We start from the raw sequence: 13,922 nt of genomic DNA, 5'->3' as shown, positions 1-13,922 counted from the left end.
GCTCAAAAAAAGCCAATTCCTTTCCTCAGCAGAAATTTGCAAAGAGGAGACTCAGGAAAGTAAATACACTACTACAAGTAAAACTGTAGTTGAGAATGGCTTCTTGAACATCTGTCTGGAGCCCAGGGAGCACTGCCTGCTTCAGGGAAAGGTTTTATGTTTCTTTTGCAGTCCATGATACAAGTAGACTATCAGCTTTCACTCCTCATGGCTGTACCACACTTTGTTGGTTCATGCAAGCCTTGTTTTGTCAAACAAAAGCTTATTTAGCAAGACAGCTGACCAGCTTCTGTCTGCTTGTGACTTGTAGCTCATCCTCCCCGAATGCATGAAGCTGCTTCCTGTGTACTTGAACTGTGTGTTGAAGAGTGACGTACTTCAGCCTGGCCCAGAGGTCACAACAGATGACCGTGCCTACATCCGTCAGTTAGTGACATCCATGGACGTGGCTGAAACAAATGTTTTCTTTTATCCCAGGCTTTTGCCCCTGGTGAGTAATTCAAGAGCTCCTTAGCCCTTGAGGCTTGCTGTTGTCTCACTGCCTCATCTTCAGGACTGGCATTCATATTTTAGTGAGGGAAAGTGATTTGAGAAGTGTTTGGGGATCTGCCATCTGTTGGGATATTTCACTTCATTTTGCTCAGCATTACTGCACCTTGTGAATTTCTTGGGGCATACTTTTTTCCTGAGCTGTAAGCATATGACTAGTGACAAAGAAGACACTTTTGACCCTTTCATAGTCTTTTTTGAAAGTCCTAAAGCTTACAACTTTTTCTAGTAATTTTCAGTATTGCAAGGTAACTCCACATACTGTTCTGACTTTTCATTACTATAGTTGCTTGAATTACACTAAAAACTAATTACCTTCCTACTCCAGGAGGTGATATTTGAGCTTGAGTCTTTTCACAGAAGCCTTGTCTTCTCTTTTGCTGACCAAGAGTCTCTGAACTGTTTCTGTGTCACTTTGAGTAAAAAAACTAAGGAAAATTCTACTTCAGTCACAATTATTGCAGTCTTGAGAGTCCTAGAAATGAGAAAATCATTAGGGTCTTCATGGCAGAAATTTTCAGGACTTCATAAGGTGTTCTTGTTTTATAACTTCTATTTTACTGTCATTTTTATTTCCCTGTAAAACAGACCAAAGCAGATATTGACAGTGGCTCCTTGCCAGCAGCCATTCGGAACTCCGAGGAGCGTCTCTCCAAGGGTGACATCTACCTGCTGGAGAACGGGCTGAACATCTTTGTATGGGTGGGAGTCAACGTGCAGCAAGGCCTGATCCAGAACCTCTTTGGAGTGTCATCCTTCAGTCAAATTAGCAATGCCTTGGTGAGCTGGATGGCAGTGTGGGAGCTAGTCTGTGATAGTCACCCAAAACTTAAAACAATGAGAAAGCCAGTAGAAAAAATAGCATTTCATTTTTCATAATAGAAATGAGAGAAGCACGGATGTGTGAAACTGGTGGAAATGTTGATAGTCTGGACATGCCAAGCATGCTTTTGCCTAGGTTTATTTGACAAGTCATGTCATTAACATTGAAGAGAACAGTTGATCTCTAAATGGAATAAATATTTGACCTCTAATTCTGATTTCATGTTACATTCTCTTTTAAGTAGTTGAAGTCAAAGAAATTGTATGCTAATGGGGTAGATATTTCTCTACCCTTTTAGAGTATGCCAAAACTGCTGACTCTTGTTTAACATTGCTCTACTTCCCAAGATTAATGGGGATTGGATATCTTTCATTCCAGAGTACCCTTCCAGTCTTGGAAAACCCCTTTTCAAAGAAAGTGCGATCTATTGTTGATATGCTTCAAGGGCAGAGATCCCGCTACATGAAGGTAAAAATGTCCCTCGTTTACAGCTTTAAATCCCCTTCCCTCTTAGAGTCAGTTGATGCCTGGTAATGCTGCAGTCCTGAACTTACTCTTCCCAATCTCATAAATGTTATTCAAAGTTTTCAAGAATCTGAAAACAAATTTCACTAGTTTTGGAGTTTTGTGCTTACCATAGTTCTAAAACTTCCTTTTTCAGACCTATTACAATACACTACTATATGAACTACATATATGGTATTTTCCTTCTGTTTAGAAAGGATTGAGGCTTAACCCAGCTGAGTTACAGAAGTCAAAGCACATAAGCCTTATATGCTGTGATTCTGGCTGGCTATCTTTGGAGTTTTGAGCATTTAGCTTTTTGCTCTATTTTCCCCATGAAGATTAATTCTAATAGCTACTCACTGTTGGTTTGTTCCTGTTTTATTTGGTTTCTTGCAGTTGATAATTGTGAAGCAAGAAGATAAGCTGGAAATGCTGTTCAAACACTTTCTAGTGGAGGACAAGAGCCTGAGTGGGGGAGCTTCATATGTGGACTTCCTGTGTCACATGCACAAGGAGATTCGGCAGCTACTGAGCTAGAGGAGTGAGTGGTGCTAGAACTCAGCAGTGACATTTCAGTCTCCACTAATGACCTGATCAGAAGGTCCAGCGCCCTCCAAAAGGACAACATAGAAATCTGTACAATTCCATAATTTTTAATACACATTGCATTAGCAGAAATCCTTTCAACCTTTCCCAATCCCATATGAGAGATGAAATATTTTCCTGGTGAGGGCTAAAAAAAAAAATGGCCTTTGATACCAGGTCTTCTATTTGCATCTAAATTGTTTCCTGTGCTTGGCAGGAGTTCACCCCCCACCCCACCCCATGCTCGCTAATCCTGTTGTAATGAATGTAGGGTTTTTTCAGTTCACTGTACATGATTCAACATTGGGTGAAAAAGCGATAACTCTTCAAAACTTCTGGTAGCTGCTGTGCATTTGTGTGGGTGTGTGTGCATGCTCCAAGTGTGAAGAGGATGCACAGGTGGGGAGGGCAAGAGGTAGGTCAGGTGATGGGAGCTGGAAGCAGCCAAACATTTTGTATCTCCTTTAAAGAGGGAAACATGATCTGTCAGAGCACAGATGTATCATGTGGCTGTCCAAACCAGAAAGCCATGAAACATGAAATGAGTGGTAAGCCAGGAGGCAGCAGGGCAAGCTTCCCTCCACAATCTTCCCCGTACTATAAGTTGCTGTGCAGAACTGTAATGGAGTAATCAGTAGTTAAGTGGGCAAAATCAACAGCTTCTGAACAGTATAGGGGTAGAGATGGTACTTCCTGTTGACATGTGTGGTGACTCCTTTCCTTCTCATTGCACGGCTCTGTATTGTCCTACTCAATCCATGTTCCATGACCTCTCCTGCAGAGTATACCTGTCTGTCAGATGGTGGTGGGAACAAAAGCTTCTTAACCTTAAGCAGAAAATACTTTCAACAAGGTGACGAGGGACTGTGTAGGAACTGAATGATAAGGAAGTGGCCATTTTCAACCATATTTTTGTGAATCATAGCCAACAAGCAGGAGTTTGATTTATACTGACATGAATTTGAGATTGCTTTGTACCCTGGAACACACGGAAGGGGATACAAAACCTTGAGATTTAGACTGTACTGTAACAGGTATTGCAAGTACCTGATTTTGGCTATTGACAGCACCTGGGCCATAGCAAAGAGTTTCATTACTGGATGTTTATACCCTCCACATTCTGTCTACTGATCAGCTTGCACAAAACCTTTATAAGCCTGTTTGTTAAACTAAAATACCTCAGACAGATTAATCCATCCACTTTGGCTGCTCTGCTGCTCCATTTTGCAATGGTGGATGAGAAGACTCCTGTGAAGAGGGAGCTAGTGTAATCAAATTCAGAATTCTAAGGGCTTTGTTTATTCACTTTTGAAAGGGATCTTGTATATTTTAACTTGAACACTTAACAGGTGTTCTTCCAGTACCCAGGAGTTTAAGCTACCAATAGCACTAAAAGTGAAAGGAAGAATGTGGATGGATTAGAGAACATGTTATCTGGGCTTGATATTTCATAGGAAAGCCCTTGTTAAGATCAGAAAAATATCTGGCTGTGGTTGTAGTTCCATGTCCTGTAGCATGTATATAAATCCATTTTTCTTCTAATGCTGCTAGTTTGTCTTCCCTCCCATCACTACACAGAAAGGGGAACATGAAAACTGTAATGCAGAAACTCTTTCAAGATGTAGTTGACAGAACTTTCAGCGGTTTTGTATGAATGTGGCTGACTTTTTACTCCACATACTGCCTCCAACCAAAAAATCTAGAGGATTTTTAATCAGAGGGGGAAAAAAGAACTTCCCAGGAATATAATGCACAGCAACCACAGACTTCCACAAATACTAATTTCTAGTATTAATATTGGGGGGTGCGGGGATGGAAATTAAATCATGAATGAACCTTTCATTTTCTTCACTTGTTTTTCCAATGCATCTTTTAATTTGTAAAGAAATAAAAATATTATAAGATGTATTTTATGTCATTGTTAGTAAATAAACACTGCTTATTTTTCCAAACCCTGTATTTTGCGGGAGGGGGGGAATGGGAAGGGCTGAAGTCTAGCTCATTGATCCTTTACAGTGCAATCTTCTACTAACCAAGTTCAGTCTTTCTTTTTTTGTCGTTGTTGTTATTCTCACTGAATGATAAGAAATTCAACAAAAGCCAACAGACAAAAGGTACTGTTTAATCTCAGTGTTCCTTTATTTAGGTGATTGGGTTTTGATTTTCTGCCCTGTCTGAATTTCCATTTCATAAAGAAATTCCCTTTTTTGCTGACACAGCTTGAGTCATTGACTGGGTGGGGGGGGTTTTGGTCTGCTTATGCAAATATTGCCCTTACCTTGTGACAATGTCAAGTTATTACTTCAGCAGTCTTAAAAGAGCTCGTATTTCAGAGTTAAGAGTACCTGAGTGAATTGGTTGGGGTGGGGGGGTTTGGTTGGGTTTTTTGTAGGTTTTTTTTTTGTGGGGTTTGGTTTTGGTGGGTTTTTTTGGGGGGTGGGGGGTTGGGTTGCAGGTTTTTTTGCTGGGAATGTTGCTAATTGCAAAAATAAAGTTCAGAGTGAACTGGCAGTGTTATCTTGACTGTACCTGTGAATATTGCTGTTGTACAGTTTGCTGATAGACTTACAACAAATTGTATGAAAGCACGAGACAATCATTGCTAAATATCCAATAATACTAAATTTGCTGTCAAATACTTTTGAGCTTTGTCTCCTATAGAATGTACATTATGTCCAGGATCTGCCACAGAACTGGTGTGATAATGATGGGCCTTGTGGATCTTGTACATTAATCTTGTGGAGTAAATTGTGCAGCACATCCTGATGCTTGTGAAAATTGTCTTGGAGAGCCCATGTCCGTTACCTTCTCTCTGGGCCCAAGTGGAGGACAGTGTGGTGCTGTTGGAGCAGGCCCAAGCAGTGTCTACACCTGACTTTGCAAAGCAAAGGAAAACTATTCCCTCTTTAGCTTGTTTCTAACAAAGCTGAAGAATACTTCTTTGCCTTGTGTCCATACTAACTAATGTCCTGTCTTATAGCTGATAATTTATAAATATTATGTTGTCTCTTGAGAAGTTAATGTGAGGCTTTTAGCAGTTGTGTAACTGAGCAACTGACTGGTAATTCTAGAATATGTCTGTTGGGATTTATGTAGTGTAGCCCAAACCACTTTCCCATTTACAGAATATTTTAATACTGTAGGAATTATTCAAGGTTGGTACAGAAAAGTAGCTTTCAAGGGAGCTTTAAAACTACCTGTAGATATTAAAAAAAAAAAAAAAAAAAAAAAAACACCAAAAAAAAAACCAGAAAAACAACAACCCCAAAAACCCAAACAGCAGATTTCTGATAGTAAAAGGTATTTTCTGTTCCTTCCCTTTATGGTCTCCAACAGGAGCTGAGCTGGGGGCTCTTTCTTGTAACAGCTGACCGCTCGCTTGGTCCAGGAGCCCTCTCTCTGCAGGTGCGTTCCGTCGCGGCATGCTGCGCCTTCGGGGAACAGCTCGGCTTTATCTCTGTCAGCTGCAGGTACTGCGGGGGCCGCTGTAAGCACAGACGGATGCGGTAGAGGCAGAGAGGCTTACAGCAGCTTCAGCCATTGTACAGCGGGGCTGGGAGGGAGCTGCGAATAGGTCACCTCGTCGAGCCGCTGCAGCAAGGCTCTCGCTGCCCCGGAGCAGGGGTACGTGTCGCTGCCCCTCCGAGCCACGGCGAAGGCGCACTGACGGTCCGAGCTGAGAGGGGCGGGGAAGGCGGTGCCGCCCCCGGCCCGCCCCGTGACGGTGCCACCGGGGCGGGCCCAGCGCCGCTTCCTGGGGCGGCGGGGCGGGCCCGCGGCACGGGCCGGGCATGGGGGGTGCCGGGCCGGGGTGGGGGCCCGCGGGCCTGTGGCTGACGCTGGCCTGGAGCGCGGGAGTGGCTCTGGCCGTGGAGGAGCCGGCCGAGCCGTGCGGGGCGGATGGGTGGGCGCAGGACGCCGTCCCGCCGGGCGCGGCCTTCGTCGCCGCCGCGTCGTACCGCGGGCCCGGCAACAACGACACGCGGAGCAACAAGGCGCTGCCCATCCTGCTGTGGTGGAGCGGGAGCCTCTTCCCGCACTTCCCCGGCGACACGGAGCGCATCGACTGCCCCCGCGGCTCCTGCCTCGTCACCCGGAGCCGGCGGGTGGCCCGGCACCGCCGCACCAAGGCGCTCATCTTCTACGGCACCGACTTCAGGGCGTACGAGGCGCCGCTGCCCCGCCTGCCCCACCAGACCTGGGCGCTCTTCCACGAGGAGTCCCCCATGAACAACTACGTGCTCTCGCACTCGCCCGGCATCCGGCTCTTCAACTACACGGCCACCTTCCGCCGGGAATCCGACTACCCGCTCACGCTGCAGTGGCTGCCCGGCACCGCGTACCTGCGGGCCCCGGCCGTGGCCCTGGCCGAGAAGGACGCGTGGCGGCGGAAGGGCTACGGCCCGGTGCTGTACATGCAGTCCCACTGCGATGTGCCCTCGGACAGGGACCGCTACGTGCGGGAGCTCATGAAGTACATCCAGGTAGGTGGGCTGAGTGCGCGGCGAAGCCGTGGTGTCGGTTCCCAGCTGTCGGAGCTGGGAACACCTGGCTGCCCCCCTCTGCCGCCTCGTTTTAATGGGGTTTGTTTGTCCTTGTTTTTAGCCAAGACACGAATCATAACGGGATGCATGCTGACTCCAAGCTGGACAGAAAAACTAGTTGTATTCCTTCCCAAAGCGTGATCTAGACTACACCGCGTGTCAGTAGGTAGGCCTGATGCAGATGTTAGATGTGGAGTTGGCCGCATTCGGGATCAGTTACAAGCTGGGCAAAGCCTCAATAAGTTCAGTCTTGTGAATCAAGTGCTAGAAGTTGCTGAAATGTCTGGACTTTGAAGTTAGCATACAGGAAGGCTGTCCCTTTACAAGCCTTCTTCCCGTTTGAAAGTACAGGAGTGAAATTAAAAGGCAGGTTGCTCTGTTGTGAGAATCTGCTCCTTACCTGTGTTGTGGTAGGACCACGTTGTTTCTGTGATGGCTTGTACTGCTGTGGTACAGCTGATGGTGAGTAGCTTCATAAAGTAAAATAACGCTTCTTCCAAGCAGGAAAAAAGCATACTGCATTTTTCCTCTTAAAAAGTGTAAAGGATATTAGATTGATTTTTTAAAAAAAATCTGGTTTTAGACTTTGCCAGAGACATGTTTTTCTAGTGGTTTCTGTTGTTTCCATTGGTCATGATTCAGTTATTGTGTACGGTCATCAAAAAAGAATTTTTAAAAATTTATGGTCCTCTCAAAGTATGGTGCAGGTTCCAGCTCAAGCGTGTTGTCTTGTATTTTTAGACAGTATTCTTTTAGCTCCCAATATAAATTTTTCTCAGTCTTGGAAATGGAAAAATTGTCAGCTTGCTGAGACTGACTGGAACTCTGTGTAATAACTGTTTGGTAAAGCACTATGTCTCTTAAGTAGAAAGAGAATGTTTAAATTGACATAGAGTCAAATGCAGTTCTTACTTGTCAATTTCTGATTTATCCGATAATAAATACATTTTTGGGTGGCATCTGTGCGCTCCCCTCGCCCCTCAGTCTGTAGTGTGGCTAATGTTGCTTTTGAAACTCAGCACATGGTTTTCTCTAAAGCTTGGAGCACTTGGACTCTAGGAATAGTCTCAAGGGAAAGACCTTGGAGTGAAAATGAAGCTAAATTAACGTAGCTATGAACTGATCCAAGTTAGGAATTTTACAAGAACTACAAGTTCTGAAAACAAGTTCCAGGGGAACAAATCACTTTGTAAAGATGCTGTTTGTTATTTTAGGTTGACTCCTATGGTAAATGCCTGCATAACCGTGAGCTCCCCAGTGAGCGACTGAGAGACACTTCTACAGCCACTACAGAAGATTCTGAATTTATGACTTTTATTGCCAGGTACAAGTTTCATCTGGCCTTGGAGAATGCCATATGTGATGACTACATGACAGAGAAGCTGTGGCGTCCCATGCACTTGGGTGCTGTCCCAGTGTACCGAGGCTCCCCAGCTGTGCGGGACTGGATGCCAAACAACCTCTCCATCATTCTTATCGATGATTTTGACAGCCCCCGAGAGCTGGCAAAGTATCTTGATTTCCTGGACAAGAATGGAGAGGAATATTTGAAGTATCTAGAGTATAAAAATGCTGGTGGAATCAAAAACCAGTTCTTGCTAGAGAGCTTGGAGAGGCGGGAGTGGGGTGTGAATGACATGACTCTGCCCAATTACCTGAATGGCTTCGAGTGTTTCATCTGTGACAAGGAGAACACCCGCATCAAAGAGGAGCAGGAACACAAGAAGTCTCGTGGAAAAATTGCAGCTCCCAGACCTCATATAGCTCAGTTCAAGCACATGGGATGTCCTATGCCAACCCCTGGGTTTGGAAGTGTTGAAGACCTCTCTGGTGGAGACAGGTATTGTGCCAATATTACGGTTTTTGAAGGGAAAAAGGCTTCAAGTAACAGGAGCTGTGACTTTAATTACGCTTTGCACTTAAAGGAGCTCTTGTTACTTCTTTAGTTACATTTTGTATTACGTCTTGTGGGTGGTGTAGGGGGTCCTGCTAATACTGTGTAAGGCTGAGGCTGAACAAGAGGCTTGGACAGTGGAGCTAGCAGTTAAAGAGGAGTGTGACACTCACAGTATTCTGTTAAAATGCTGTTACCTCAAGCAGTGGGGTTATCCTTTATCTATCTTAGCCTCTTTGCTTGTGGGAGGGATGTTTTTCAGTACAGTGATGGTAAAGCACTTGGCAGCCCTCAGGCAAAAGCAGCTCTGTACCTCCTTACAAAGGACTTCGTTAAGAAGTTAAGAATGGGGTTGCCAGTGTTCACTGCAGGCCTGGTTGACTCCTGTAGACTTCACAGCCTATTGGCAAAGGCTCATCCAGAATACAATACTTAATGCTGTTTTGTGCAACAAACCTCTGGCTGTGTTCGGGGATGCCATCCACTTACTTAGGAGAGGGACTGTGCTGGACAGAGAATAGACTGAGCAGCTTCTTGTCCCTTCTGTTGGCTGACTGATTTAATGGAGCTTTTTTATGGTAATACCTTTTTTCAGTCTCGATAGCAAAATGTTCTTTTTCTTTGTATTGTGCTATGCAGCACCCTACACTATAGAGTTCATAAGCGGTCAAACTCCAGAGGTTTTCTGTTTGAGCATCAGGTGGCAGTAGAGAAGTACCTGTGAAGGCACACACAGAGTTGCTGCCAGTGCCACGCGCAGGCTCAGGTGCATCCATCATTCTTCACAGAGGTCATCAGCAGGGAGTTTTGAACAGCTGGTCCATAATTCAAGCTACAGTTTCACCCCAGGGAAGTTTCGGTGTCTCACTGTTACACTCCCCATATGTAGGCATGAGATGTGTCTGGAAAAATTGTTCAGGGGGAGCTTTTACATTCAGTGCTATTTACTTTATAAAGATATGTGTCCATCGTTTCCAAAGCATGATTGTGGGCATTTCCTGTGAAATACGGTGGTTTCTATCTGATAAGCATCTAAGCTTTACCCATTTTTATTTGCAAAATGGAACATGACTACTTATACTTCTAACTGGTGTGACAATAGCATAAAATTGCCATCAAAACATTAGCTAACCATACCCATATTTTTATCTGAGTTTAACAGTAATGTTATTTAACAGTGTGATCGATTTAGATGAATGCCTACTGAGCCAGTCTATGGAGTGTTTTGTTACTTTAGAAAAACATTATTGTGGAAAATGATATAGATCTAGTGGGGATACAAGTGATAGACTATATGCAACATGAAAGGTCTGACTGACTATTATAAACACACACTGTGACTTGTGGTTCTGGAGCCTTCTGAACTCGGAGGACAACAAAGGAGTTCATGTTAGAACATAACCCAGTTACAGTAAGGTAACAGTACACATTTGCATGCTCTGGAACTCTTATTCCCAGATGTAATTGGTTTTTAGGGTCGATAAATATGCAGAATTGTCAGAACGCTGCTGCAATCAGAATCTCTGTGTGGGTATATGTAGCTGGAGCACTATTACACCTTTAGCTGTATGTGTGGGGATGCGGTTTTTAAATCCTTAGGCTTGCAGCTTCACTTGTATTTGGACTGCTGGGTTTCACACTCAAGTAAGCTTAAGGAAAAAAGCTGTAGAACAAGCAGTTGTATGTGTCAGGTTGTGGTCAGTCACTACAATCTATTGAGTTCTTAGCTGCTTTGTACAGAAAATTGAGAGTTGCAGTGCTGCTACCGAGTGTAATATCTATTTCGGGGAAACCAGAATCTTCAGTTACTCTTGAACTCCCATCTTGTAAGAGACATGTTTGGCTTGTTTCATTGATAAGGGCTCATTTTCCAAAAGTAGGATATTTGAGAATGTGACTGTAAGAACGCTTTTTAGTTACCAAAAGTTTTTGTCTGTGGTGGCATAGGAAAAGAGAAAACAGCATGGTTTTGCTAGTTCTATTTTATGTTGATGTCACAATTTATTTTTGATGAGAAAAAATTTTAACAGTGTATCAGATCTGCCAAGTGTAGGATGGCCCTTGCAATAGAATCCCATAATCATCCAGCATTAAAGATAAATCTGTATCTCATAATAATAATAATGTGCCAGATGTATGTAATTGGTAGTTTCTGGTGATTTGTACAGTCCTTTTCATCCTGGGATACTGAGTTTTCCCAATTTACAGAATTAGAGTGAAATTATTTTCTCAGATGAATAACAGCAATTTAAAATTGCTTTCAATAAAGTCTTCACTTGGATATTGGAATTCCTTTTGGTATTGTTTCCACAGAATTCATCTGGAAAATGTTTTCTTTTTTTTTTCTGTTCCTTGCTGCCACTTAGTCTTGGGTCTAGTACTTTATGCAAGTAGAGTCATTTTCCAAACATGTGCCCTTATTCAGTGCTGCAAGAAGCAAGTAACTCATGTTGGCAGTCCTTGAACAAAGGATAATGAATTTAGCTGGTAGGCAGTGTGATTGCACAGTGCATCCAAGTGGTGCAAAGGAACCTTTTCAAAGGTATTTATTTTTTAAAGCAGAAGTGAGCCTCTGTCTATGATCTTTCACATTGAATCTGTGATAAAAGCTTTGTTTTGGGGTCTGTGTTGGTGTACTCTGCAGAAATGGGCCATCACAGGTGATGCTGTTGACCACGGAAGCTGATTCCCATGGTGTACAGGCTGCCACTCCACAAGGACAGGCACTGGGATGTTTTGGGCATTTCTTGCAGCCTTCCTGCAGTGGTGGGTGAGATCTGCTTCCAGGCAGTGCAGTCACACTGGATGCAGTGTATGGTGTACAGAGGGAAGGCAGGAGCCACTGTATTTATTTCTGTGATTTGGAGGGAGAAGAAGCAAAAAATTCTGCATATAAGTTAACAAGTATTAGGTAATTCATATGGACATATTATAAAGTGCAATGTGTTCGGTCCTTTTTTCCAGAATTTGTGATTTGTTTCTGGGTAGCAGAAATAATGGAGAAGAGGTAAATAATTGGCATACCTTGATATGACACAAGTGAGAGAAGTAGTCCATGTGGTCATGAACTGGAAAAGAATTGCTGAAATTTGCAGTGATACAGTCTGTACTATGAAAAGTTGGAAACTGTATGCACTGAGGAAGAGACAGCCCATACTTGCCCATGTAGTCTGGAGAAGAAGAATAGAATCCGTGTTAAGGAAAATAATGATTTTTGTCATGTGTAACCTGAGTTTGTAGTTGTTTAAATGGATCATCTGAAAAAAACCCTGATTTTTAGGCTGTTATATGCATACTGGCCAGGGAAAGCTACTCTCAAAATAATACAAGGACTCTGTGATAGATTTTATTTTAATAAAAGTTTTTATTCTCTACAATTAGTAATTTAGTCTCTGTGGTTAACATGATAGTGATAATATATGCTGATATTTCTAGAATGTGGTAAAGCTAACAGTGAACTTATATTTGCTACAGAGAACTTTCAAAGCAAGTTTCTCTAAATGACTTGGAGCACAGTGGCACACTAACAACATACTTTGTTATGACCATCTCTGGGCCTGTTTTCATCTTAAGGGAAAGAAAAATGTGGTTTCGGTGCTATTACAGCTGCAGGCTAATTCGGGTTTTTTAATTGTGATAGTGTCTCTTTTTTTTGTTTCAGTTGGAAAGAAATGTGGCTGCAGGATTATTGGCAAAGCCTTGATCAGGGTGAGGCCCTCACTGCTATGATTCATCGCAATGAGTCTCATCAGGGAAGATTTTGGGACTACATGCATGAGATTTTTCTGAAGAGGACAAGGCAACACTGACCCATCTTTGTAAGAGCTTGATTTGAAAATAGCATTGAAAGTTGAGACTGTGAATTCGTACTCACTTCATATGTTTGCCTTGACAAAACAAAACCAAAAAAACAGAGACCGATTTTTCTAGTGCACAAAGTGAGTAAGTTTTTGTTATGATTGGATTTCAGCAGTGGAAATGTTAGTAACTGCCTTGGTTTGATTTCATCTCTGTGGTGTGAAGCCACTCCTAGCGGCTTGTACGTGTCAACATGTGGAGCAGAAGAGGAATTTACTCTCCTTTTGCATTTGCTATACCTATATTGTGTCTTACATGACTTCAGGCTCTTGCTCAAGTGCTCTAAGTTATTTCAGGGATTTTTTAAGTCTTCAGAATATTAGTTGGTTTTTGAAGTATTTTATCAATCATATATTCTCTTCATTAAGATGTACTTTTAGTTGCTATTAACAAATGGCTTTTCCAGTGAAGGAATTACAAAAGACACATCTGTGAAGAGCAATTGTGCCTTATGAAACTGCTGCAATAAAGTCTCTTCTCCCCAAGTAACATGCCTCAAATACTCCTCCTTTTCAAGCTAACTGAATAACCACGGGGAGGTCACTTAACTCTCTGCCTTATTTTCCTCTTTTGATGACTTAGCAGATCATATGTACAGTGGGATGGGAGAACAAATTATTTAAGTTGCAACTTTCAACAAAGTATTTCACACCAGGAAGTGTATTACCTGGTATTGTGTAGAACAAAATAAAATTCTGTGCTTTGGTTCTCTTAAGTTTCCATCAAACTGAAATCTGTAATCTTGATTTATTGTTATCTCCTTAATGCTAGCAATTTTTCCTGTTGAGTATGTGCAGCATTCTGCCAAGACAAATACATTTTAACAATGGTGCCTTTCCAGTGGTCTCTGCAGTTTGGATACAAGTCTTGAAGTCTTTATATGCTGAAGTGGGTGATCAGAGCCAGGTGCACTGAGATGGTTTTGTCCTCTTCTGACCTTAACACATTGTGATCCTGGTCTGTGACCAGAGTTCCTGAGTGACAACATGTGGATTGATCTTCCTTGCTGCATAGCCTGTACTGTATTGCTTACAGGTATAAATGAACTCCACTGTTCCCTGCCATAGTGGGTATCTTTCTGAAATAATTGATCTTGCAGTGGATTGATCTTGCAAGAAACTAATTAATTCAGGGTCAAAGGTTTCAACGCACAGGCAAATAT

At 42.9% G+C, this 13,922-nt stretch overlaps 2 protein-coding genes across 7 annotated transcripts in view; both read left to right on the top strand.

Moving 5' to 3' along the window:
- Positions 1 to 4,372, top strand: part of SEC24C (SEC24 homolog C, COPII coat complex component) — a 332,064-nt gene extending 327,692 nt beyond the window's left edge. For all 6 annotated transcript variants that reach the window (XM_068198485.1, XM_068198487.1, XM_068198489.1 and 3 more), the window contains 4 exons: positions 311 to 490; positions 1,138 to 1,329; positions 1,751 to 1,840; positions 2,276 to 4,372. In XM_068198485.1, coding sequence (XP_068054586.1) covers positions 311 to 490; positions 1,138 to 1,329; positions 1,751 to 1,840; positions 2,276 to 2,416 — 603 coding nt within the window. In that variant the 3' untranslated portion in view covers positions 2,417 to 4,372. The remainder of the gene's footprint in view (positions 1 to 310; positions 491 to 1,137; positions 1,330 to 1,750; positions 1,841 to 2,275) is intronic.
- Positions 4,373 to 6,226: 1,854 nt separating this feature from the next.
- Positions 6,227 to 13,249, top strand: FUT11 (fucosyltransferase 11). The gene is made up of 3 exons (XM_068198533.1): positions 6,227 to 6,948; positions 8,223 to 8,848; positions 12,564 to 13,249. The coding sequence occupies exons 1-3, from the start codon at positions 6,256 to 6,258 to the stop codon at positions 12,709 to 12,711; spliced, it is 1,467 nt and encodes a 488-aa protein (XP_068054634.1). The 5' UTR covers positions 6,227 to 6,255; the 3' UTR covers positions 12,712 to 13,249.
- The last annotated feature ends 673 nt before the right edge of the window (positions 13,250 to 13,922 follow it).

The sequence above is a fragment of the Anomalospiza imberbis genome, chromosome 8 (genome assembly GCF_031753505.1).
Source record: "Anomalospiza imberbis isolate Cuckoo-Finch-1a 21T00152 chromosome 8, ASM3175350v1, whole genome shotgun sequence".
NCBI lineage: Eukaryota > Metazoa > Chordata > Aves > Passeriformes > Viduidae > Anomalospiza > Anomalospiza imberbis.
This window is presented reverse-complemented; position numbering and strand designations above follow the sequence as displayed.

What these genes read in the sequence shown, in the direction of transcription:
- FUT11 (XM_068198533.1), top strand. Translation starts at nt 6,256, where the DNA reads ATGGGGGGTGCCGGGCCGGGGTGGGGGCCCGCGGGCCTGTGGCTGACG. An exon ending in AGCTCATGAAGTACATCCAG is followed by an intron (nt 6,949 to 8,222) that starts GTAGGTGGGCTG and finishes TTGTTATTTTAG; the next exon opens with GTTGACTCCTATGGTAAATG. An exon ending in GACCTCTCTGGTGGAGACAG is followed by an intron (nt 8,849 to 12,563) that starts GTATTGTGCCAA and finishes TTTTTGTTTCAG; the next exon opens with TTGGAAAGAAATGTGGCTGC.